At 51.2% G+C, this 23,372-nt stretch overlaps 10 protein-coding genes across 11 annotated transcripts in view; 6 read left to right on the top strand and 4 right to left on the bottom strand.

The window, feature by feature from the left end:
• Nucleotides 1-2,105: 2,105 nt before the first annotated feature.
• Nucleotides 2,106-3,443, top strand: TERG_11630 (uncharacterized protein). The gene has a single exon (XM_047750715.1). It carries the CDS (start codon nt 2,761-2,763, stop codon nt 3,151-3,153), a length of 393 nt encoding a protein of 130 aa, XP_047605234.1. The 5' UTR covers nt 2,106-2,760; the 3' UTR covers nt 3,154-3,443.
• Nucleotides 3,444-5,243: 1,800 nt separating this feature from the next.
• Nucleotides 5,244-6,817, bottom strand: TERG_00789 (uncharacterized protein; the record flags this gene model as incomplete). The annotated part of the gene is made up of 2 exons (XM_047747653.1): nt 5,244-5,935; nt 5,989-6,817. 2 exons carry the CDS (start codon nt 6,815-6,817, stop codon nt 5,244-5,246), a joined length of 1,521 nt encoding a protein of 506 aa, XP_047603615.1.
• A 337-nt stretch (nt 6,818-7,154) lies between these two features.
• Nucleotides 7,155-7,698, top strand: TERG_11631 (uncharacterized protein; the record flags this gene model as incomplete). The annotated part of the gene is made up of 2 exons (XM_047750716.1): nt 7,155-7,376; nt 7,498-7,698. 2 exons carry the CDS (start codon nt 7,155-7,157, stop codon nt 7,696-7,698), a joined length of 423 nt encoding a protein of 140 aa, XP_047605235.1.
• A 2,976-nt stretch (nt 7,699-10,674) lies between these two features.
• TERG_00791 (uncharacterized protein) lies at nt 10,675-13,208 on the top strand (the record flags this gene model as incomplete). The annotated part of the gene is made up of 1 exon (XM_003238756.2): nt 10,675-13,208. The coding sequence occupies exon 1, from the start codon at nt 11,064-11,066 to the stop codon at nt 13,206-13,208; it is 2,145 nt and encodes a 714-aa protein (XP_003238804.1). The 5' UTR covers nt 10,675-11,063.
• Nucleotides 13,209-14,366: 1,158 nt separating this feature from the next.
• TERG_00792 (uncharacterized protein) lies at nt 14,367-15,066 on the bottom strand (the record flags this gene model as incomplete). The annotated part of the gene is made up of 3 exons (XM_003238757.1): nt 14,367-14,731; nt 14,809-14,925; nt 14,994-15,066. 3 exons carry the CDS (start codon nt 15,064-15,066, stop codon nt 14,367-14,369), a joined length of 555 nt encoding a protein of 184 aa, XP_003238805.1.
• Nucleotides 15,067-15,486: 420 nt separating this feature from the next.
• On the top strand, nt 15,487-17,540 carry TERG_00793 (uncharacterized protein; the record flags this gene model as incomplete). The annotated part of the gene is made up of 2 exons (XM_003238758.1): nt 15,487-15,653; nt 15,740-17,540. The coding sequence occupies 2 exons, from the start codon at nt 15,487-15,489 to the stop codon at nt 17,538-17,540; spliced, it is 1,968 nt and encodes a 655-aa protein (XP_003238806.1).
• A 205-nt stretch (nt 17,541-17,745) lies between these two features.
• On the bottom strand, nt 17,746-19,578 carry TERG_00794 (uncharacterized protein; the record flags this gene model as incomplete). The annotated part of the gene is made up of 2 exons (XM_003238759.2): nt 17,746-19,349; nt 19,413-19,578. 2 exons carry the CDS (start codon nt 19,576-19,578, stop codon nt 17,746-17,748), a joined length of 1,770 nt encoding a protein of 589 aa, XP_003238807.2.
• Nucleotides 19,579-20,537: 959 nt separating this feature from the next.
• TERG_00795 (uncharacterized protein) lies at nt 20,538-21,152 on the top strand (the record flags this gene model as incomplete). Its single annotated transcript, XM_003238760.2, has 1 exon — nt 20,538-21,152. One exon carries the CDS (start codon nt 20,538-20,540, stop codon nt 21,150-21,152), a length of 615 nt encoding a protein of 204 aa, XP_003238808.2.
• An 805-nt stretch (nt 21,153-21,957) lies between these two features.
• On the bottom strand, nt 21,958-22,646 carry TERG_00796 (uncharacterized protein; the record flags this gene model as incomplete). 2 transcript variants are annotated; one of them, XM_003238761.1, is made up of 3 exons in its annotated part: nt 21,958-22,005; nt 22,080-22,438; nt 22,514-22,646. In XM_003238761.1, 3 exons carry the CDS (start codon nt 22,644-22,646, stop codon nt 21,958-21,960), a joined length of 540 nt encoding a protein of 179 aa, XP_003238809.1. The 2 variants fall into 2 exon arrangements, with proteins under 2 accessions (XP_003238809.1, XP_047603616.1); XM_047747654.1 differs by having other exon boundaries at nt 21,987-22,438.
• Nucleotides 22,647-23,068: 422 nt separating this feature from the next.
• The window catches only part of TERG_00798 (uncharacterized protein), a gene marked incomplete at both ends in the record, with an annotated part of 2,173 nt that continues 1,869 nt past the window's right edge, over nt 23,069-23,372 (top strand). The window contains one exon of the mRNA XM_003238763.2: nt 23,069-23,233. Within this exon, the coding sequence (XP_003238811.2) occupies nt 23,069-23,233 (165 nt within the window). The remainder of the gene's footprint in view (nt 23,234-23,372) is intronic.

Raw genomic sequence — 23,372 nt, forward strand, 5'->3', positions numbered from 1 at the left:
AATCAGCATCATTCAGCATCAATACGCTCAATCAGCAGGATCAACAGAATCAGGTAGTAAACTCGTAGTTGTAGCCTTGTTGATAGATATAAAAGAAAAAAAAGGGGCATCCAGACTGGCCGCGCGGGAGCAGCGGGAGTATCCAGGACGGGGGAAAGGGAACCTACAGGGACAGTTCCGGTAGCGAGCGACTGGCAGAGCAGCGGGAGGGATAAAGAGCCGTCTCTCCCGTCTCTCCGTCTTCTGTCTTCTGTCTTCTGTCTTCTGTCTTCTGTCTCTGTCTTCTCAGCCTGAATCTCTGTCTATCAAGTTCAGTTGCAGGCACAAAGAGAAAGACAGCGTCGGTTGCCGTCCGGATGCAAATTCTCGAAGGGACGGAGGACGAATATCAATTAGAGTACGATATTCCTTTTTCTTCTTCTCTCTTCTGCTCGTCTTCTTTTCTTGCTTGCTTGCTTTTTCCTTCGTTCTCGTTGCTTCTTCCTGGGGTGGCTGAATGTTCGTATATATCTTCGTCTCGTCCAGCGCTGAGTCTATCTCGCCGCCATCTCGCGGGGGTGGGCAGGCGATGTGCGAAGACTTTCTTTTCGTAGCAGGCTCAAGCCTCTTGTCTCCAGGTAGTTGGTGTCTGTCTGTCTGTCTGTCTGTCTGTTGCTGTTGCTGTTGCTGTTGCTGTCGAGGTTGATGCAGTCGTAGAGGTAGGCTCAGGGGCTTAAAGGGGGATGTACTTTTTTATATGTAAGTATGTAGATGTACCAGCAACCGACCGACAGCCGCAGCCAGAGAGATCGATGGAGAGCGAGAACCAGCGATTGAAAAGTCCCCCAGTGGAGTCCGATCGAGTCAGGATGTCCCCTGGCCGGGCGGTTCCCCCCTTTTGGCTGCGCGGGCGATGGTTATGATGGCTGATATCGAGCGATCAGCGGCCGACGCGGCAACGCAGAAGAAGCAAAAGCACGGCAAAGGCAGAGAAGCACAGCAAAAGGAGCAAAGTATGGATACACGCAGAGGCAAAGCCAGCGAGAGGGAGGGAGAGAGGGAGTCCTTTTTCCGGAGCAGGCTGCCGGGTCTATTAAAGCAGAGATGGGCTTCAAAAGAAAAGAAACATGGTACCACTGCTGGCTGCTGCGACTCTGCCAGAGGATACGACCAGATCTGCTCCATCGCGGCCGTCCATCGCACTGCCGTGATCCATGGGACGACTCCATCGGAACTCCATCTGGCTGCCTGGTCCCCCTTCGATGCGTCTGCGCTGCCTTCCTCCAGCCTGAGAATAATGGACCGGGACCCCTGAGCCAGATCCGCACTGCTGCTGCTCGGCCAGAGAAAACGCTACGGGGATGGAGACGGGACCCTGTCGAGGAGCAGGGGAACAGGCACAGGCACAGGTACAGGTACCTTCATCATCGTCTACACTACTACTTAGTCTCTGTTGACGGACATTACTACCGTGAATATCTGACTAGCCGTCTGTTGAATACACGCCATGGGGGCGGGTTCAGCGATGGCGGCCACTAGCTCTGCACGATGCGAATAGTCTGTCGATGATGGCCCTCTTCTCTTTCTCGAATCCTGCTGGCAGGATGGAGAATAAGAGTCAATCCCCTGGGGAACCGTCAGTGCCTGCAGCTCGGTGCGAGGGATGAGAGGAGGAGGCCGTTCAATCGAGACAGCCAGAGGGACAGCCAGAGGGACAGCCAGAGGGACAGCAACATCACCGTCGCCAACAGAATCAACAAGACAGCCGTTACGGGAGTCGTTATTATTGTCTCGCTACTTCGGTCCGCTGTGCAACATGCACGGCTAGGAAACGGCTGCTGAATATGAAGACCGTACAGGAATTGATTGCTGGCTGTGAGAGGCATACCAAAGACGGCCATGCAGGACAGACGACCACTTTCGACTTCGACTCGCTCCTTGCTTTTTCCAGCTGAGTAGCTTATATTTGCTTCTTCCTCTTCCTCTTCGTCTTTTCCTTCCCTTGGAGACCCAGAAATTGACTTCCTTGTCGCCGTGGTTGCTTTTTAAAGATCGGCATCCAGTCCTTAGCAGCGCCCCTGGTCAGGCCCAATCATGCTTATATCCTGCAATCGCTGAGACGCCAGGACGAGCAGGACCAGCAGGACCAGCAAGACAGTAAGACAGAGAGAGACCGTCAAAGAGCAGAGCCTTGTCTTGTCGTCTTGACAGACAGAAAGATAGACAGAGGCAGATGCTTGTCAACCGTGTGTCTGACAGGCACGGCTGGTGATATGCTCCGGCCATCTTCCACGCCATCAGAGCGTCGCAGCGTTACAGCCAGGGCAAGGCAGCCACCCACGGCTCTTACGGCTTCTGTGCGATGATGCTATCGCTCTGGAGTACTCCGTACAGACCTACTACAAGTCGGAGACGTAGTAGTGCCACTTAACTTTTGCACTCGAAGTGCCTGCAAGGCCCGGCTTTTTGTCGCTTAGGAGCATGGACATGGACATGGACGGCATACCCGCACTCCGTACTATATTTTTCTTTTATCAACAACCTCCCGGATAGAGGTCCCGTCGGTTTTGGCCTCTGGATTCCGTTGCTCCAAGCTCGTTTCTTCTTCCTTTCTCCGTTGGACAGCTCGCAACTTAACAGCCCAAAATCCTGCTGGCTGGAGAGGGCTACCCTTTTCGCCATGTACCGGCCCGAGACAGCTGGGTGGATGCCCATCAGCATGTTTTCTTTCTCTCTCCCTTGTTTCTCTTACATATATATACATGTATAGTTGACCAGGGCATGGGAAAACCTGGAGAAGAACTCAAAGGCAGGCCGCAAAGCACACACTGCCAACGAGTAGTGACCTCTATTGATACGATACGGTTTACTTCGAGGGAGTTGCTTACTGCAAGGCTATCAAGCCGTCGATCTCCCCGGTCGTACGCAATCAAAGGAGCCTTGTCTCTCCCTGTCTGCAAATACGGCAGCAAACACAAGTCAATCAGAAGCAAACAGAGCAGAAAAGCAAGCAGAGCAGCACAGTCAGAGTATGAGCATCCTCCCCCAGGCTCTCGCACCGGCTATCTTGACTTTACCTGCCCGTCCATGGTCCGGTCTTTTGCCTGGATGCAGGATGGGGCACTCCTCTTCCCAATTGCTGCACCAGGATGGAGTCGGAGTCTGGATAATTAAAAACGGCTCCTCCCATTCAGCAGCCCAGCCGACCACCCGGGTTTCCCTTGTGCTATCAAGTATATGGGACACTGCCTTGTGCTATTACATATGGCTGCCTCTGGTATCCGTGGCACTGCCTGCCTGCTCCCGTGCTTGATATTAAATGCACTAATGCACTAATGCACAAGAGAGGCCCCATGTTTCCTTTCGGGCATCCACTGCTGCTGCTTAACTGCCTGCCCTCCAGGGACAAGTCTCTCCAGATCGGCTGGTGAATGGGCGCCTTCTGATGCACCTCCAAGCATCTCCAAGCACCGCCAGCACCGCCAGCACCGCCAGCAACGGCCACAGCAGCTCTCGAAACCCCTCGCATCTCCATACCATATTGGGTGGTCTGACACACGCCCTCCTGCATGGATGGGCGGGCTGGGAGGGCCCCATGGTTCTTCTCCGTCGAGCCGTCTCAGCGGCCGTCTTAGGCTCTAATTATAGCTCGTTTGTTGTTTGTATAGAGGCTAGTGTTTACTTCGTTTACGAGATATCTATATGGTAGGTGTGTCCGTGGTAGCAATATAGATATGTATGTTTGTATTGTATGTTTGAATGCAGGAGTAAGTCTACGGGCTGCTTATAGTATGCGCACTATCAGCATGGAGCAAGTATATCAACACCAAATATCGAGACTCCGTGAATAAATGACAACAGTGTCAAATATATTGGTTAATATCAAGGTACCCTTTGGGCAGTCAGAGGAATGCTCCAGTCGGTATGTATCATCCTCTTTCGCAGCCAGCCTGCCTGCTTATCCAGCCAGCCAGCGAGCTCCTTACGCCCTTCCCTCCCCTTCCCGCCCTCATGTTTCAATATCAGCCCAACTATCCAGCTGCTGTTGACACTTCACATCGACTAGCTGGCCGGTTCCATCTCTCCATCGTCCGTCCACCCGCCTATCCGGCTCGCCTGCCTTCTAGCCCCCTCCACCGTCCCAATCCTTAATGGCGGATAACTGTCCTCGCCCTCTTATTACCCCAGCTAAGGCCAGGGATGGGAAATGACCGTCCACCTGGCTAATATATAACCCATCGCGGAGCTCCCATTGGCTTCCGCATGACTGGTTGGGTCGGACGCCGGGCAGTCAAGAAACGGTTAAGACGCAGGGCCGGGCTGGCGAGAGGTCCCTGGCCACGGAGACGCCCGTTGAAAAAGGGACTACTGCTGGCTCATGAGTGACCGGGAGATTTCTGGTAGGCCAGTAAAGCCAGGAGCTGGACTAGTAAACACGCTGGTCAATCAGTCAAGTAAGTCATCATGCAGGCAAGCCGATGACGAACAAAGGGTCGAGGTGATCGCTTGAGGGACTGGATTACCTGCTTTAGTTCAGGGTTGAAGGGATGAAGGGCATCCAATGCTGGCGCAGATCATATGCGATCATCAGCTATTGTCCAGTCAAGACTAGTTCCTATCATAGTTAAATGGCAGCATCTCCGTTGACGTTATAATAGTTTGCTTGCATATAGTAGTTCGTTCCGTGGAGACTATCGCCAGGGGGGCAAACTAGCTGGCCTGGCCCGGTGTGGGAGCGCCACCGGAGACGAGACAGAAAGAGGATAATTGATGTACTCTGTAGAAGCAGATGATAGCTTGACTAGAACGGTAGCTATTTAACTAAGTAAGTACACCGGCTTTATCGTTTCAGAGTGTCTTTTCTTGTCGTCTTGTCGTCTTGATCTTCGTCGAGAGCGTGTCATTGAACTTAAAGGGGGGGAAAAACCGATGCAGAACCGGGGATGCAGAGGCAGGGCGGATGAAGCAAAATAATGAAGCAAATAATGAAGTCAACCGGGGGGAAAGGAAGAAGAAAAGGGGGGGGAGAAAGGGAGAAACAAGAAATAAACAAGATGGCCCTGCGAAGTTGCTTTTCATTATGCATGCAAGAGGGAAACAGAAAAACGCCGTAAACTTGTCCGAACTGCTGGAAAGAAAAGGAAGGTCATAAAGGACATGATGGGTAAATAAGAAGCACATAAGACCTTTGTTTGATGCTAATGTGCTGATGTGCTGTGTGAAGCTGAGTGTGATGCTGAGTGAGGGTGATGCTGAGAATTAGATCAGTTCCTCTCGAGTCTTACGGCCCGCAGACCAAGAGGCTCGATCAGCTCGCTGGCCAGCCACTTGGTGACCTCGTCAGCCATGTACATGTCGTCCACGTCGAGCGTCTCCTCCAGCGCCGACTGTATCATCTTACGGGCATCGGTGAAGCCAGGGCGGTAGGTCACATTCTCCTCGTCGTCAAACGAGACAGCCATGGTCGTGGACTCGAGTATGTCGTCGAACTTGTCCTCATCAACCAAGTTGGGGAAAAAGTTCTGCAGCAGCAGCGAGATCCTGTCAAGGTACTCGTTGACGTATGTCCTGGTGTCAGGCTCGACGCCCTCAACTGCCCTGGGGTCGTGGGGGAGGGTGCGCGAGCGTATGACGATCTTGCAGACATGAGCTGAGATGGTGCGTAGACCGTTGATGTAGGCGGTCAGGAGCTGCTTGTCGAGGTCGAGATGGTCCCTGGAGTGCTCGTCTGGCTCGTCGTGCTCGTCATTGCTAAAGTTTGCCGGGTCGAGAGACCTTGGCTTTGCAGCGAGAGCAATCTGAATCTTCTCGTGGATAGTCATCTCGGGAAGTGGCTCCGTGGGTGGTTCCGTCTCCGAGTCGTATGTCTTGTCGGGGATCACAGTCTCCAGCGCGGGTGCAAAGTGCACAGAGCGTGAAAATGAAATGTATGAAAACTCATCGTCGAGACCTAGGTCTGTGGAAGTTAGCAGTCGGGATATAGACATTATCAGAGAGGGACAAACTCACCATCTACATGGTCGTCACCATTGACAGAGACGTCGTTATCATCGTCAGAGGCATCGTCAGAGTCAGAATCGAACATCTCAACATCCTCGTCTTCTTCATCATCCTCTTCGTCCTCTTCATCCTCATCATCGTCTTCTTCCTCAGTTTCCTCGTCATTATCTTCATCATCTTCATCATCTTCACCATCATCATCGTTGTCGCCTAACCATTCGGCTTCATCAAAGCAGTCAGTGGCCAGCAATGGGCGATCAACATGGACTTCAGCAGAGACAGGTAAATGACAGATTTCTACACCTCCAGCAGATTGGTCATCGACAGAAGTCAAAGAGGCAATGTCAGTTCCCTCACTGTACTCGTCATCGCCGTTCTCTCCGTCCGATTGTAGCAGCTCCTGTGGCTGGTGTTCCTGGGCAGGCTGCGGTGGCCGCTCCGTCTGTGTCTCCGTTGCCGTCTCTCTTAGCATGCGCTGGACCTCAGTCTTCAAGTCACCGCCGCCTAGACTTGACACTGACGAGTCCGAGAATGAGAGGGTAGATGAGCGCACCAGAGGCGTATGGGTGAACTGCGGAGGTATAATTGCAGTCTCTGCATCCTTGGGTTCGTCGGACAAGTACGGTCGTTCGTAGGCGTCGAGGGCACCCAGACGGCGCCTCCCGGCCAGGTCGAGGTGATGGTGGAAAGCAGACATGATGGCGCAGTACTGGGGACTGGGCTGGTCCTTGAATCCTGTGCCTGTGCCTGTGCCTGTGCCTGTGTTGAAATTGACGATGGTCGAGTAAGCGTTTGTCTGAGGACTGAGGCCGTAGAAGAGTCCACAGCGGAATGACATTTCTTGCGCTTGTTTTGTGTGCACGATATCAAGTTCGGCTCTTTTATAGCAACGCACAAAAAACAAAAGCAGCAGCAGCAAGAAATACAGCAAAAGAGGGGGTCCTCTCCTCTTTAGATGTCCTCCCAGCCTCCCGATTAGTTCACCGAACTCAGGCTCTGCAGAAGAGGGGAAGTGAAGTTTTCTCTCTCCTCGTTCTGCTGCAGTGATAGCTGAAGGGTGGCTGGGGTGTTGTTTGTGTTGGTGAGAGGGCGGAGAGGTCACTTGGTGGTATTTACTCGGTACAGGAGTTTGATATGGAGAAAGCAGCAGCAGGGGAGGTAGAAGAGCAGTGACTATGGAGAAGGTGGTCTTCTCAGGAGTAGTTTTTCAGGTATCCTGGATATGCTGTCTGGAGGGTAGCTGTCTGAAGGGTAAGTTTTTGCAGGATATATCACTTGCGAGTCGAGATCGAGGCAGAGCAGAGTCAGATCGGTTGTCCACAGCGAATACACACGGGGAGATCCCCCAGATGGGCTCCTGGGAGGAAACCATGGTTGGTGGGAAAAGAATGGCCCTAGTAGGCCATGCTGAGAGCACGTAGACGGGGTAGACAGATATCAAAAAGAGCAAAGGACAAATAGCACGAGGAGATATCACTACGGGACCAAATGGTATATTTATATCTTCACTTCCACCAGCAAATGACGTCAATGACCTTGAGGCAGTTGGGAGTAATGGTAAAAGGCGAGCCGACTTGGAAGATGAGCTGTTGTTTCTGGCTGCTGAACATTCCTGATGCTGGGCTGTGGGAGGCGCGCGAGAGCGAGTTCGGGGTCCTGCTTGCTGCACAGGAGGATATCGAGCTGAGTCTTGATCTGGACACCGGTCTTGGGGCCTGAGAGCATTTGGATGTGTGATGAGAAGCTGGGGAAGTGGTCGAAGAGGGGGGAGGCAAAGAGTAGATCTCGATCAGGAGGACGAGGAGAGGGCGCGCGTGAGTCCGACCTGGCTACCTACTGGAGCAGGTTGAAGGGCCGGCGAAGGGGGAGTTCAGAGCTGGACAGCCGTCGTCGGGGACAGCTAGCGAGTGCTTCTATCTATCGTCGTTGATGCTTGGGCTGCGGGCGTCTGGCGGGCGTTTTTGCGAGGAAGATGGGAGGTTTTTCGTCGCTGTGACGTCGTCGTAAAAACGAGGTTGACGAAGGGAAAAAAAAAGTTAAGAGAGCGAAGAGGTCGGCTGTGGCCGGCGCCATCGCTGACAAAACCGCGGAGGGTCGCCGGTACTTCTAGAACCGCGGGGCGCTGCACCAAACTGGAGGTCACTCGCGACCGCCGGCAGTTTCGACAGCCATGCACCGCCGCATCGCAGGGTCGCTCTGGCTGCTGCTGGCAGATTCTCATCTCTACGGCGTATTCTCTGTCTATACTGCTTACTGCTGCACATCTACATCTACTATCTACGTCTTGAGGGGTGCAGAGTACATTGAGTTTGCAGCTGCAGGAGCTGCTGGCGGGCTGATCCGATATCTGATGAGTCTCAGTCTTCATCTTCATCTTCATCTCAGCCTGTTCAGCCAACATCAACTGCAAGTCGTATCAGCATCAGCCCAGCATCAGCCCAGCATCAGCATAAGACTCGCTCGTCTTGTCTCTTTACTCTCCGTCGACGTCGGTTTGCCCCAGAAAAGCCCTGGAGCGCCTCGGGAAAGTCTCCGTCATCCTGCGTCATAGCAAGGATGCTCCATCTCGCCGCAGCTCCAGTCATTGGCGGGCTCGCTTTTTCCGTTGATATTCACACAAGTCGACGATGATGATGAACCGGCGATGATCAAGGACAGGACGAGGACTTCGTCTCAAGAGGCTACTGTCGAGGCTACTGTCGATGTCGACGGCCGGCCATGTCAGCGCCGTGCAACCGGCCAGCGTGTCAACCTGCCTTGCCTCTGGGATGCAACAGCGAACCCGCTCTTTATATTAAGGAGCAGCAGGCCGGCGATGGTGATACTTCGAAGTCTGACCAAGAGGAAACGAAAAGAAAAAAAAAAAAAAAAACCCGCCGAACCCACGGCCAGCGACCCAGAAGGAGGGCCTGCATGAGGGTTCCAAGGACGGTGATACACCCACTCAGCGGACAGGCCTTCCCCCGTCGGCCGGGCCTTATGTACGCTCTGCTAAACAAAGGACAAAGGGATCTCTCTATCGCTCGCTCAAGTCTCTTTTTGTTTCTTTGGATAGAGTTCGTCTCAAAAGTCTGGTTAGACTAAGGCAATTAAAAATTATATTCATCATCTTTCTGCTCGCTGGGCCTGGCGCCCTTTGTTTGGCTGTGGCCCCCCCAGGCATGATCATAACCACGGATCCACGGGATGGGGGAAGGCAAAGAAACACTTTCAACTCAAGTCTTCAGGGCCTTGTCCCATTGTTCTTTGCGCGGCTCAAGGAACCTCCGAGGTACATCGTATCTTCATCTTCATCCTCATCGTCAGTGGGGGGGGGAACTTTGCTGTCTTCTCGCTGGCTGAGGAATCATCCTCCTTCCCCTCCCCCGTCTGGCCGTCTGGCCAAGGGACTAACTCACGGGGAAGCACAAAAGTGAACAATCCAGACGGCTCAATTGACTATCGAACGGTCTCCTGCTGGGCAAGACGAGCGTATCAACGTTACTTTCACTGTCCCAGCACCATGGGTCGTCTTTCTCAACTGCCTAGGGGGGGAAAGGGAATGCTCGACTTGAAGCACCAGATTTGGATATTATACACCCCCTTCTCTCGCAGCCAGCCAGCCAGCCAGCCAGCCAGCAAGCTACTTAACGTATACACAACTAACTAGTTACCCATCCCCCGGGAAGAAGCACTGCTTGGTCCCGCCAGTCAGGGCAACAAGAGAAGCCACTCCACTGCCCGCGCTGCATTAATTTACACCGTTCTTCGATGGTGACAGGGTCGACCGACCGCCAGGCTGCGTCTCTGCTTGGTTGTGTCTCCGTATCTCAATGTACTGTATGTAGCTCAATTTGCCTGCCCGCTGGGGGATGGCACAAGAGTCGATCTGCCTGGCTGCACCAAGCCATTCTGCTGTGCTCTTATCGGGCATTTAGCACCGAACTTCTGCTTCTCTCTTCACAGGCTATTATACTGGCTGGCCTGGGTTTCTTTTTTTATCTCTCCTCCCCTCGGACGGACCGTTGCTTGTCGTTTTTGTGGCAACTAAGGGGGGGAGGGACGGGGGCCCGTGGTCCTGCGTCTTGTATATTGATCCCCTGATATCATATCATATAGACAACCACCAACACCTACAAGCACCCGCACCAGCAAAGGAGAAACACAGGACATGACATTGGTGAATCCACCAGCCGTGGAAGCTAGCTCATGTCTATTTCTATCTCTTTCTTTTTTCATTTCCTTTTTTTTTTTTTTTTTTTTTTTCCCCTTATTAGACACACGAGAGCCTCGAAGACTTTGCGGTCTTTGTCCTCCAATAACCAACTTTAAAGCGTTGTCATTCTGCTTCTCCGTCTTTCTGTCTCTTCTTCTCCTGCTGCTACTTCGTGCTCTTTGTTCCTGCAAAGGCCCGCATGGGATGATAGTCCAACGGCTTCTTCGATTCCGTGGGATGTTCCGTCTCGGCCTCTGCTGTGTTTCTTCTTCTTCTGCTTCTGCTTCTTCTGCTGCGGCGGCTTCGTCCTGCTCGTCTCTTTTTTTATATACCTGGGGCCGCCCATGGTAGACCGCCCGCCAGTCCCAAATATACCTCACCGGCCAAAGAGACCAAGAAAGATACACAGCACACAGAGATGGAGTGACTGGCTGCAGCCTGAGCTATTATTATAAGCGCCCTGACCCTGCATATCAGAAAAGAGGATTTCCTTTCTTCCCTCTTCTGCTGCTGCTGCTGCTTCTTCACGCTGCCTGCCCTGTCTCACTCAGAATAGAAACAAAAACCAACTTCCTTTGCTCGACATCCACTGGCTCAGCCCCGGCATAAGACAGCCAGCTTGAGATAGAGACCAGTCTTCTTTATCCCTCGTGTTTTAGCTCTCTCGTTTTCTCTCGTTGTTTTCTGGTTTTCGTCTTTCTCACTCTCAGTCTGTCTCTTCCTCTCTGTTTGTCTGTTGTCTGTCTGGCCGTCCCTTTCACCATCTATCTGATTTACGACCAGATATCCTCCAGGTCCCAATATCCCAGGATCACCCAGCTGCAGGGCCTGCAGGAGATCAAGATTAACGGTTGCGCCCAATTAGAAAATACAAATATATCCCTCGACCATGGCCGTACCCAGAAACATGGGTTCGAGGACGCAAGCGGAAAACAAAGGTCATAGTCTGCCAGGCCCGATAGATGATTCGTTCCGTAACACGTTGGGCCTCCATGGTGAGATGCAACCTCCCAGTTGTACGGCCAACAAAGGCCCTGCATTTGCATACGCTGTCGATGGCAATACCCTCTTTCATGCAGGCCTATCCCAGATGAAGCCTGGCAGTCTGCCTGTCCGCCGCTGGACAGACGCTGACCTTTCATCTCTCCAGCCGGGTCCAGCCCTGACCCCAGACCTGGTGTTGCATCACCAGCAGCATCAACTCCAACATGACCATGCCTTTGATGCCCACGCGAGCGGGCAGCTATTAACAGCAGCAGCAGCTACAACAACAACAACACCTGCAGCAGCAGGGCCAGGGCCAGGAGGAGGAGAAGAAGTAGGAGGAGGGGACCAATTTCATGTCGATTCCGGGGTGCTGTTTCAGGATCCAAAGGAGCAGCTTGTTGGGCCTCCCTCCTCGCGGCCCACTGCCGGCAACTGGATGGAACGGCAGATGTACAAGTATAGCCATAACCAGCAGCAGTCTGCAACAAGGAGACAACGCCGACAGCATAAATCAATTGAACAGCCTGCCACGTTGACAGCAAGAAAGGGAGATCTCCTGTTCTCAGACCATCCAGCCCTCTCGTCTCCTCCTCCTTCGTCGTCATCGTCTTCGCCTTCTCCCGGTACCATGGCTTCTTCCTATCAAGACAACAATAACAGCAACAACTGGTTTCAGCAGCGTCTGGAAAGCTACGGCCTTCAGCAGATCGTTCAGTCCCCGGAGTGTCTTGAGTCAACTACTACGCCTGCGTCCTACTCGCAGACTCCCCTCGATAGACGTGAGAGTACGTCCCATCTATCTAATGCCAGCGGAGGGTCAAGCCGGTCACCTCTCAACAGCAACACACCCATGTCGACGCCACGGTACGGCCCGAGTATGATGAGCCACCCAATACACAGCTCACCGGTACCAGCGACCAACGACATCTCGGAGACCACCCCTTGTCAGCAGCAGCAGCAGCAGCCGTATCAAGATCCATCGACCGTTACGTCGGTACCGGATCACACATCGCCGCCTCCTCCGCATCAGATACTACGTTCTCAGCCCTGTGACGGATCTCCAGCCAGCTCCTGGCATTCAGAACCCATGAGTGTCTCTACCTTCCACTGTTCCCAGCCCAACATCCAGTCTCATGAGCCTGAGCAGTGGTGGGCAACAACTTCCTCTCATACCATCCCCAACAGAAGCTTGCAACCTCCTTTCCCTCACGCAAGCTACTCCCCAGCAATGACATCTGTCTCCTTGCCATTCCGCAATCAGCACCAACGGTTCGCACATATTCCAGAATCAATCCAAAACTCTGGCCTCATGATAGGCATGGACACATCTTCCCCTGAAATCAGCTCTTCTATCCAGCAGGACCCCGTTGCAATGTCCTCCCCCCAACTACCTGGAACTGAAGTCGCATTGCCACTAGCCTACACCCTCCCATTTTTTCCACAACATCATCAACGCTCCCACCAGCATCCTCAACCCCCTCCTATCCAAACTGCCCATAATACCCCAGTTTCTCTATCCCATTCGGCACCAACCATATCCGCGGCTCCTCGCTCAGCCCCCATAATCAGCAGGAGATTCCCACACGGCTCAGCTGCTCAACAGTCACCTAAAGCAAGATACAACATCCCACCACACCAACGACGAGCCCATGCCCGCAAAGCAGCCAGTTTCTCTGGGCAAACAATTAAATGCACCAGATCGTTCTCTTCCAGTGGGTCTACACACAGTGGTATCAGTAACAATAGTTCCAGCAGCAGCAGCAGCAGCAACAACAACAACAACAACAACAACAACAACAACAACTATAACAGCAACAGCTACAACACCGTCATCAATAGAGCTGTAAAGAGTGTCTCGTTCGTCAACTTCACCCCCGAAGATAGCCACAAACTGCTCACCGGCGTTGCACCCAGCGGAAGCTCCAAGACCAAAGCCAGGCGCGAGCAAGAAGCCCGTGACAAGAGACGAAAGCTATCAGAAGCTGCCCTGCTAGCTGTCCGACGAGCAGGGGGCGACGTTGAAGCTCTCGAGGCCGTTCTATGCTAAACTCCTTGCTTTTTTTCTAATAGTTACCAATATAATATCCACTGATACTCTTTTTAACTCCAGCCCCTGGCTTCTGCTTTCAACACCATTTGACCCTGTATATAGGAATCGTTTTAATACCTCTCCAAGCAAACACTGGCGCTCTACTGTTTCTTTTCTTCCTTGCTCCATTCCTACTTTAACTTCTATGTACTTCTCTTATTCATTTCCTATGTTGTTTGCCGTACCATGACCCCTTTCTTCCTGTTGTCTAACTAACTCCCCTGGGCGGCTCTCTGCTGTGCTTTAAGAACCGAGACGATTTAAACTAGATTCCAACCATAGCGGCTACATGAATGATACTCAACTACGATTCAAAGATGGAAATCCTCCTTTCACAATGGTATGAAACGTGGGCATATGCATGCGAATGCGTTTTTGGCTTTGATACTTGGACGCTGCTGTGGCTATCAAAGCACCGTAATAAGCCGTTGAGACATCCCACTTGCTTGACAATGCCGAATCTAACTGGCATGTCTTAGAAGCTATGTAAACCCATGAATGCATTGCCGTCTGCATGTATGTCAAAACTATATATAACATCTGCCCCTTAATATGTATAAAGGCGGATACCTACCATGCAAAGAAGTAAACTCGCATGCGTCCGGTAGAGGTATCTGTCCCTTTGATCGACCGGAAGGCGTTAACAACGAATTGAAGAAAGACAATCCGACCCTTCCACCGGTAACAGGGTGATGAAGGCCCAAGCCGTAAATAGATGGGTGCCCCTTGAATAGCCTATTTATACAGACAGTCTATAGTTCATTCGAGAACGGTTTCAATGGATATTTTCCATTCAATAAAATCCGGAATGCAAATATATGCCAAAGAGATGAAACAGGCCAAGCCCATTCCGCTTTTATATTCAGAAAAGATCACACGCTTGAAAAAGGGTATGCATATTGTACAAGTTGGTAAAGAAGAAACCAATGGTGAGAATAGTGGGTATAATGTGTTGAAGTCTCATCCGCCTAATGGGGGCTGTGATAGGCTGAGTAGGAAAGCAGGCTGCGGCGGCTGTCTTTCTCCTCCGTCCTGCTGCTGCAGGATGGTGTCGCGCGTCTGTTCCAGTCTCATCGAGGCATGGAGACGGCAGAGAAAGAAATGGTACAAGTCAAATCATCTCTTCGAGACGTTGGGGGTCCATGACTCAGGCTGCCAGTTCTCGCTGGGCCCGCCTGCGGCCCTGTCCCATGGATTTTTCACCTTCTTGCCTCCCTTTGCATCCGGCTGTTGTTCCTGCAGTACCTCTGCTGTGCCGGCGCCAGTACCCTGTCTTGTAGTGTGGTAGGACGGCTGCTGTGATTGGAGAGCTGGAGCATCCTGCTGTGCCTGTTTATCGAGGAAGGACGGCTTGCTTGCCCACCGTTCGTCCGCCTGCTGCGCAAGGTATTTGATCCGCTGCTGCCGAAGGAGTTCATTCTGCTGTTCTTCAATGCTCGGCGGCTCAGGCCGGACGTATCGAAGCCACTGATGCCATTGTGCTGTCCATCCATCCACAACTGTCAGCTACGGTCTCTGTGTTCTGTGTTGGTCGTCTATAAGTAGATGCCAGACTTACGCGGGACTTTGACGTCGGCGTAGTGTATCTTCGGACTGGCCTTCACAATGCGCCGCAACCGACCGGGCTTGAGCGAATCCTTAAACTCCCAGTAGGTGTTTCCTGCGAGATCGTTCCCTGTGATGGAGTATCTCCATGTCAGTGTGACGATTTTTCCATCGAGCCGAAGCGAGTGTTATGCTTACCGACGAGGAACATCCTTCGCCAGGGGAGTTTAAGGCTCTTCCATTTGAACCAGAGACTGTTTATCGGACTCATGTCTGGCTGTTCCCTCAACCCGCGTCACCGTCTCATGGCCGGTAATATAGATGGATGATCCTGATGAATTCTGTTCCTGTCGAGCGAGGACTGTGGCTGAGGAAGAAGGTTGCGTGGCGGGCGTTCAGCCTTAGTTAGCGGGCGTAGAGTTAGTTAAACTAGTTAACTTGGCCATCGCATCTAGATAATAATAACCAAGAGGGCGACGACGTCACCGTCAACACTCTACACATCCAACACCACCGACGCTGGTTGACAGCCATCTTCTCGCAGTTTTCTGGCGGCAGGGAGCAGTTCGACGATTTCCTCTGCCATCGAGAGCCAAAGGGCGATGCTCGCGGCCTCGCAGACTGCCCCGCTGATATAGATACATCCCGCCTCCCGACGGTCACCCCAGACTCAGCAGTCGAATCAGACACGATGGCGTCGGTTACATCGCTAGACAAGGACCTGCGCAATATGCGACTGTCCAAATATACGCCCCAGGCCGCTAACGAGGTCCGAGACTGGATCGAAGAGACGCTGCAGGAGAAGCTGCCGAAAGGCGACCTACTGGAAGCCTTGCGCGACGGAGTAGCATTATGCAGGTACCTAGGTCTATCCCCTTTTGTACCCTTGCATTACTTTGTTATTTTTACTGGCATTATTCAATAACTAACATGGACTTTGGCAGACTGGTAAATCTTGCCGTGGGCCCTCCAGGGGTCAAGTTTAAGCAGTCGAGCATGCCGTTCGTTCAGATGGAGAATATATCCCATTTCCTTCACGCCTGCCAGAAGGCTCCTCTCAGCTTACCTCCCCACGATGTTTTCCTTACGGTTGACCTCTACGAGTCCAAGGACCCAGCCCAGGTTCTACAGTGTCTTGGAGCGTTCAGTCGCAAAGCATACGCTCTCCAACCAAGCAAGTTCCCGCGTGCCATCGGGAAAAGCAAGACTGGCGCGTTGAGTCCCCAAATGAGTGGATCTAGTCAAGGTGGGCGGTTCGGTTCCCCATACTCTCGACCCCGAGGCCAGAGCAATGTCAGTGATGTAGGACGAGCCAGTCCTACGATGCCATCCGGCCGGAGCAGCACCGCTTCACCACCAACAAAGACGAGCGCATGGAGCAGTAAGGCCGATGAGGCAACCACAGCTCCGGCTTGGAACATTCACCAGTATGGCTACATAGGCGGTGCAAGTCAAGGGAGCCTCGGTGTAACATTTGGTGCGCGACGGCAGATCACCACTCCTGGCCCCTCGGTGCCCAGCCTTGCAGAGAAAGAGAAACGTCGGCGAGAGGAAGAAGAACAACAGGCTAAACGAGAGGCGGAGGAAGCGGAGCGCCAGCGAGCAGCCCGGGAAGCCGAAGAAGAACGCGCAAAGGAAGAAGAACAACTACGCTGGGAGGAGGAAGAGAGGAAACTTAGAGAACAAGAACGGCAGAAGGTTGAAGAAGAAAAGAAACGATGGCAAGAAGAACAGCGTCAGTGGGAGCAGGAAGAGGCTCGCCGTCAACAAGAGGAAAAGGAACTGGAAGAGAGATTGGAAAAGGAGAGGCTTCACAAGCGTGAAGCTGCGGACGCAAGGTTAAACGGACAGTTCTTGAGCCAATATCAAACTGCCCAGAAACCCGTACGAGGAATAGCATCCCCACTGCTAGAGCAAAAGGCTGCTGCGTCTAGTGAAAGTGAACGTATCAAGGCACTGGAGCGTGAACTGGAGAGGGCAAAAGAACGAGAGAAACAGTATGAGCTTGAACGCCAGGAACTTGTTGCACTACGCGGATCCCCCCAGCCAGATGCCAGCCCCCGAGTTCGTTCACCAAATCCAGATGGGAACAGGCCAACTCCGACTCCCCAGAAACCCAGTTATGATCTCGCCTCCCAAGAACAGGAGCGTCGAATGCTCAGGGGTGAATGGAATGTACGCAATAAGGAGCAAAGACCAACAACTCCAACTCCAGCTCCTCCGTCACTACCACCTCGAGAGCTCCCTACTCCTCCCGCAATGCCACCAAGGGATACCAATCCTCCAACTTCGCCCCGCCCTCTTCCAGACCCAACAAACTATGCCAACAAGAATCAGCCTCAGAATCGCACTGATCGCTTCTTGAAAGAGAACCCAGCTCCCATTCCTAGAAAGCCAGTTGCTTTCCGACCACCGGAATTCTCATCTACAGCTGAAAAGGACGAAGAGGATAGACGACGCGTTGAATCTACTCAAAAGACTCGGGCCGGCGGATGGGCCTCGAAGTCACTGCTTGAAAGGGAGATGGAACGAGAACGTGAGCGGCAGCGTGAATGGGAGGAGAATCAGGCTCAGACGAAAGACGCTGTTAAAAGGGGTGTGAAGACCGCTGGTACTGGGCCTGGTGAGGGAGGATGGGATGTACATCAGTACGGTTACCTAGGAGGAGATAACCAGAATAATGCAGCACCAGGAATCGGGTTCGGTGCACGACGACAGATCATTGGTCCTCGTCCACCACCCTAAATAAAAAGTGACGATATGGAGTGGCTGGTATATAAGATAGTGTTGGAAAGGGAGAAACGAAGATACGTATTTGTAACTGTTCTTACTTGAATGATTTAAGGTACCCTTGTCTATTCTATATCCCTCGTTCAATAGACTTTCCATATCTGGCTGGCGAGCAAAGACATCATTATGCTATTCTCTCGATCACGATGTAGATTCTGCGTCATTGCGACCCAATAACGATGTAGTCTGGTTCTGGTTCGTTGGGTAGAAGGTTGTTAACAAAGTGCACCATCCTATCTCCGCTCTCAATGAGCCACACCCATCCAAACTCCTCGGTCAGCTTCTTGTTCTGTCCTCTTTTGACGTCAATCCGCGCCTTTTTGGACCGAGCCTCAATCCCCTTTGCAACAGCATCTGACAACCGCGGCCTAGAGAATATCAGCCCACTGATTGCAAGGAGGCGTATCAAAGACTCCAGCAAGATTGACACCCTCGCGTTATCAATCACGCTGTTCGTCTTTGCAGTGAAAGGGAGGAAACACCGCTCAAGCTTAGACTGGCTCAGAAAATTCTCTGTTGAGGCCGGTGCAGCATTCTCTAAGATGCTAAATAATAGCATTTCGCAGAGAGTAGTTTGGCAGGCAGGAGGGAAATGGGTGAGTACGGATGGGGAGGCGAAGAGCTGAAATGTAGGAAGTGGGAGATGTCGGATGAACTCAACGTAGAAGGAGTACAGCCTGGGCAGCGTCATGAAATGCTCTGGTATACTGTTGGAAACGCAAGAGAGCAAATATAGAAGCCGTTGGCGGATGGTCAGAGACTCTAGACTGCCCAGGTGGTCTAGTTTGTCGTACTGAGCACTCAATGGGCCATCGTCTCCATGGTCAGAAGGGATATCATCTTTTCCAGATTTTTTCCTGGTAGATCGTCGCTGACGCTTGACTCGGGCCTCAACCCTTTCGGAGCCCCCCGAAGTCTTCTGGATAGGGTCATCTTGATCCTCTTCATCTTCCTCTTCCTGGTCGGGGTTGTCAAGGTAATCTCCATAGATTTCCTCGTCGATGTTGATGTCGCCTTTTCTTCGTGAGGCTTGAGCCTTTTCCTTTGAGACCTCTTGCAGTTCGTTGCGGAAAATCTCTCTGAATTCGTTTGTAGATGATTGCGAACCATCAGCAAAAATCGCCCTGAGGATTCTCCTATCACTGCCTACATGGTTTGAAGTCGTTGATATGTAGTTGAATATTAGACTTTCAGTGAGGATTGAACAGTCTCTCTTGGATTTTGAATCGGCAGGAGGCATTTCTTTGAACTCCTTTTCTCTTGCCTTCCAGTCATCTTCCAGGACATCGCACATGAATTGTAAGAAGAGGTGCCAACGGGCCCATCTTTTAGGATGTAGTATTGAGCAGTTAAGCGCCCACCCCACGACGTGCCAGAAGTCCTCTGCACGCGACCATAGTGAGTTTCCTTGCGCAAGGTCTAGATTTAAGGGTTCAACGCGTGTGCCATCCGCGCCACTCAAAGTCGATTCACCGTCAGTTGTATACTTCCTTTCATTCCTCGAATTGGCAAAGCGGTCAAAGACAAAGGTATCCCTAAATCGGCCACCAATGGGTCCTAAGATCTTGTTGGCCAAATTAAGCAAATGTAGAGCAGAGTTGGATGCTGTGAGATATTCGTCTGACTTTGACCGCGTAGTCGTAGTGGGGTGTACAGTCAATGTTGCTGCTAAGGCGAGGAACTGCGACGGGGGAGCAAATACCTTCCCGGAAGCAGTAGACCGGGAAGATATAACGCTTGATAAAAGATTAAAGGCCTGTGTGTCTATATAGAGTCAGTTATGGTGGGGGAGGTTCTATATCCATGTGTGCTAGGGGCGGGGCCTACAGAGTCTTTCTTCCAGATAAGCACTGCAGTAATGGCGTAGTTCAGATGGCAGAGCCTGCACCGGGGGATAGCCAGTCTCCGAAGCCATGGAGTGGAAGCAGCTGGCCTTCTGCGCTATTAGACGTCTTTGGTGGAGGAAGCTCCGGCGCGCAAGAGGCCCTTTCATGCTGTCATGATAAGCTTCTGATTATATAATAACTTAATTGTCCTCCTGGCTCATGCTCGATGAGATCATTCATCCACAGCCCTACCAAGAGCAACTCTGCCACTGGAGATGCTACATATTGCCTGATCACGGTCGTGCTATGCTAAGTTATTATTATCGACTGTATTCACCCTCTTAATTCTCTCAAGTCAACAGGACAAAATTTAGACCACCACTCTTTTTGTGGGTTCCCCACTCTATACTTTTCTAACGTGCCTCACTTGTGCTCTTGTTGCCCTATATAAACAACTACACCTAGCTATTTTTTGAATTCTGTTTTTTTTTTTTTTTTTTTTTTTTTTTTTTTTTTTTTTTTTTTTTTTTTTTTTAGTCCATCTCGCTGGTATCAGGAAAATTGTTTCAGTTACGCCTCTTCTTTTGCACCCTGCTTCGAAATCGATTGCTGCCTGCATTTCTTGAGTTCCTTTTCTGCAGAGGTTGAAGCCCGTTAAAGATGCATCCATCAGTTCCATTTCAACGAGCATTAGCAATATTACCTTATATCTACCGTCATTCCAGTGCCCACCTGCGAAGTAAGTTGACTATGTCGTCTAGTACGAGAAGAATACCCCGATTCCCCGAAATTCCCAAGGTCAACAGCTGCATGTTATCCAGCGACGTAGCCGACCGTCAAGGTGCCATTCCGATCTTCTCGACAGGGAAAGAGAGAGATGGCACATTTACTCCTAAAATCTCGAGGCTCAATGAGCACCAGCTTGGTGAACTATTACGGGGAAGATACCCATCTGACTATCGATTTGAAGTTATCCATCTAAGTAATGCAGCTCCCGAAACCAGCCTGATATATGATGCCCTGAGTGATCACAAGAGGTTTGTGTTCCCATATTTCTTACGCCAGCTGCGAGTACTAATTTCTTTACATCTGAAGAATTAGGGTAGTTAGCGAAAGAGCTTTTTCAATGACGACTGTTCGAAACGCCCCTACTCCCTTACATCAGTGGGTTGTATCTGGTGTTGCAGACTTGCTTACATCTCAAATGCCTGCTGGTACACAAGTCTTGTCTGATTCTTCCATTCAAGATCCCACCTCTTTGGAAGAAGACATGCCCATTACAGACCTACAACTCCTCTATCAAGAACACGGAGCTCTTGAACCAAAGGCTGTTCTTTCAGTAGAGACAGGATTTTCGCAGCAATACGAGAGTCTTCAGCACGCCGTCCGCAGAGCTATCGATGCTACTCAGGACGTCAATGTCTCCTTAATGATCAACTTGAAAGAAAAGCCAGCCTTTCGCGCTCCGTTTTCGCCAACTTCTTCCGGTCTATATCAGCATCCGATCACCAAGGAGTATGTGGACACGGCGACAATGCTGACGTACCTTAAGTCTTTAAGCCACACAGTACCATTGCCTAAGAATCCTGATGACCGAGAAAGCCCGTTGTTCTTCCTTGGGACCCGTTGGGTTGGCCGGGTTGAAGGCACCTTAGAAGTCTGGGTGCGTGACAAAGTTACCCAGAAAGCTGTCCGAAAACTTGATCCAATCGTAGGTGTCCTACAAATCCCTCCAAGTTAACTTAGCTAACTTATCTCTCAATTTAGCTATTTTACGGCTCGAAACTACGGGTTGATAAGGACACACCCTACATCGACGCTAGAAATGAGGATGTTCAACTGGGTCTTAATCTCTCTGACATAATCATCTCTGCTAACGACGATCTGAGGAAGCCGTTCGTCGTTGATTGGGTGAAGCTAAGAGAATGCATCAATCAGGGCCGGATGGCATTGGCTAGGAGTCGGTGCCGGAAAACTATGAAGCATATTGCAGAGTTGAACGGGAAGAAAAAGTGAAAGGAATGTTACGTTTGATTTTCACAGCAGTTTCAGTAATAACGTCGAACCTCATAATGAATTAAGCTCCACAAAAATCTAGAATTTGTTTATCTCATTGGATCAACCATTACTAGGCTTTTTCAGGTCCACCAATTGGCCCGTGTATAGTCACGTGCCAGATAACCATACAAGCATGTTTTCTCTTACGCGCCAAGCTGGATATCAGGGCGATCATTAAGCCACCAGGAGCAAGGTGGTACGTAAGTCTGCTTTCCTGGTTTACTTCTTTGGTGATGAATACTTTTTAATTATGTTAATACACGCAGAAGCAGCAATGAATTAATTAGTTAGCTAAGCATATCTGTACAGACTATTGCTAGGAATTAAACACATGCGGGAATCGATAGTAAAACAAAAGCCCAATTTACGCTGGGAGTCCGGCTGTTCTTTGGGGGAGAGAAAGAAAGAGATTGGTACAAGTAGCAGCTTCAAAAATTGATTCTAAATTGATCCTACAAAGGCCCTCTAAAACCCATGATGCTAACCCATTAGTCTTCCGGATCATCCGCCAACCATCCTATTCGCATGCGATGTGACTGTTAAAACCTGGGTTAGAAACCATGTCCCTACAATAGAGAAAAGCAGAGTGGGAAAACGAGGTGCAACTTACTATAGGTAGCTTTGGGATGACAACTCCGAGAACAGCTAGGAAGTTGATGATGAAATATGTCAAATCATAGTGGGTGTAATGCGTACTCAGGAGGAAGAGGATGATGGGAACGCTTAAAAGGAATTTCTTGGCCGGCGTATACTGGTCGCCATTGTCGATTTGTTCCCACATATTGAGGTTATCGTAAGCTCCGCCGTTGAATTCAAAGGGTACGCCTCTCACCCAATGGAACATGAGGAACGAGCCGAACATATAGGAGATATTGGTGAGTGTCCATGACGTCTCCTGTGACACACCTGGTATGATATCATAGAATATTTTCAATGCAATGATCAGAACAAAATGGATAGTCCATGCTCCTAAATCGTGTTTGTCAGTTTATGAAGCTTCCCAAATTTTATAACAGGGGGGTGGTAAGGAGTTATACTGCTTACCTTTTGCGTTAACCCAGTTCGCATTCAGGTTCGGTAGGGCTGCCTGGTCGCTGGTGTGTTCTATAGACTCAGGAGGCTCCTGGTATATGATACTGCTAGACCTCCTCCTCCGTCCAGCCCTGGTCTGACTCATCCCCGTATCTGGTGATAGATGAGAGGAAGCTTGCGTGGCTCGTGGTTCCAGCGTGGACGAGAAGGAGGTCCTCGGCACGATAAGGGGAGACAGTTTGGCGGTATTGAGGGCTTATGTAGCTACAGTCGATTCAACGTAGAAATGGGGAGGGAAAAAAGAGCAGGCAGCCGTGGTATACGAGGCGTTCCGTGTTATATCGACTTATCGAAAGCCGTTAAGCTGGTCGGTCACTTTAGGGAGTCGACGGGGGGCGTATAAGGCTGGAGTGAGCTGTCAGGCGGGGGAGCAGAGGGCCGACCCGAGGGATGACAGGGAGCAGCGCGTGTTGCAGGATACACAAGCGAGTGGCCCGTAGTCCTATAGGGGGCAGGAATACTCCGTAAGCTGGCAGCGAAGATGACGGGCAGGATATCGGACGAGCGATGCAAGGGTTGAGCTGGAGAAAAACCCAGCCAGAAACTGAGCCAGAGCAGGCCGGCCTGGAATTTATAATGCAGCAGAAGAAACGAATAACCCTGGCCAGATGCTATGCGACTGTCTGGCGCGTGTCTGTTGGAGTCGAGCTTGCTTGCTTGCTTTGCCTGCTGGTTGGTTTCTTCTTCTGCGTCTTGCGTGGTGGTTTCTTCGAGCTCCGAGACATGCAACTGCTGACTAAGACGGGGCCGCTCCCATGGCTCGCCTTTTTTTCTTTTCAGTTTCGACGGCTCTTTTTTTTTTGGATCAAGA

This window comes from Trichophyton rubrum (assembly GCF_000151425.1).
Source record: "Trichophyton rubrum CBS 118892 genomic scaffold supercont2.1, whole genome shotgun sequence".
Lineage (NCBI taxonomy): Eukaryota > Fungi > Ascomycota > Eurotiomycetes > Onygenales > Arthrodermataceae > Trichophyton > Trichophyton rubrum.

Excerpts from the sequence above, each read along its gene's own strand:
- TERG_11630 (XM_047750715.1), top strand. The coding sequence starts at position 2,761 with ATGGGAAAACCTGGAGAAGAACTCAAAGGCAGGCCGCAAAGCACACAC.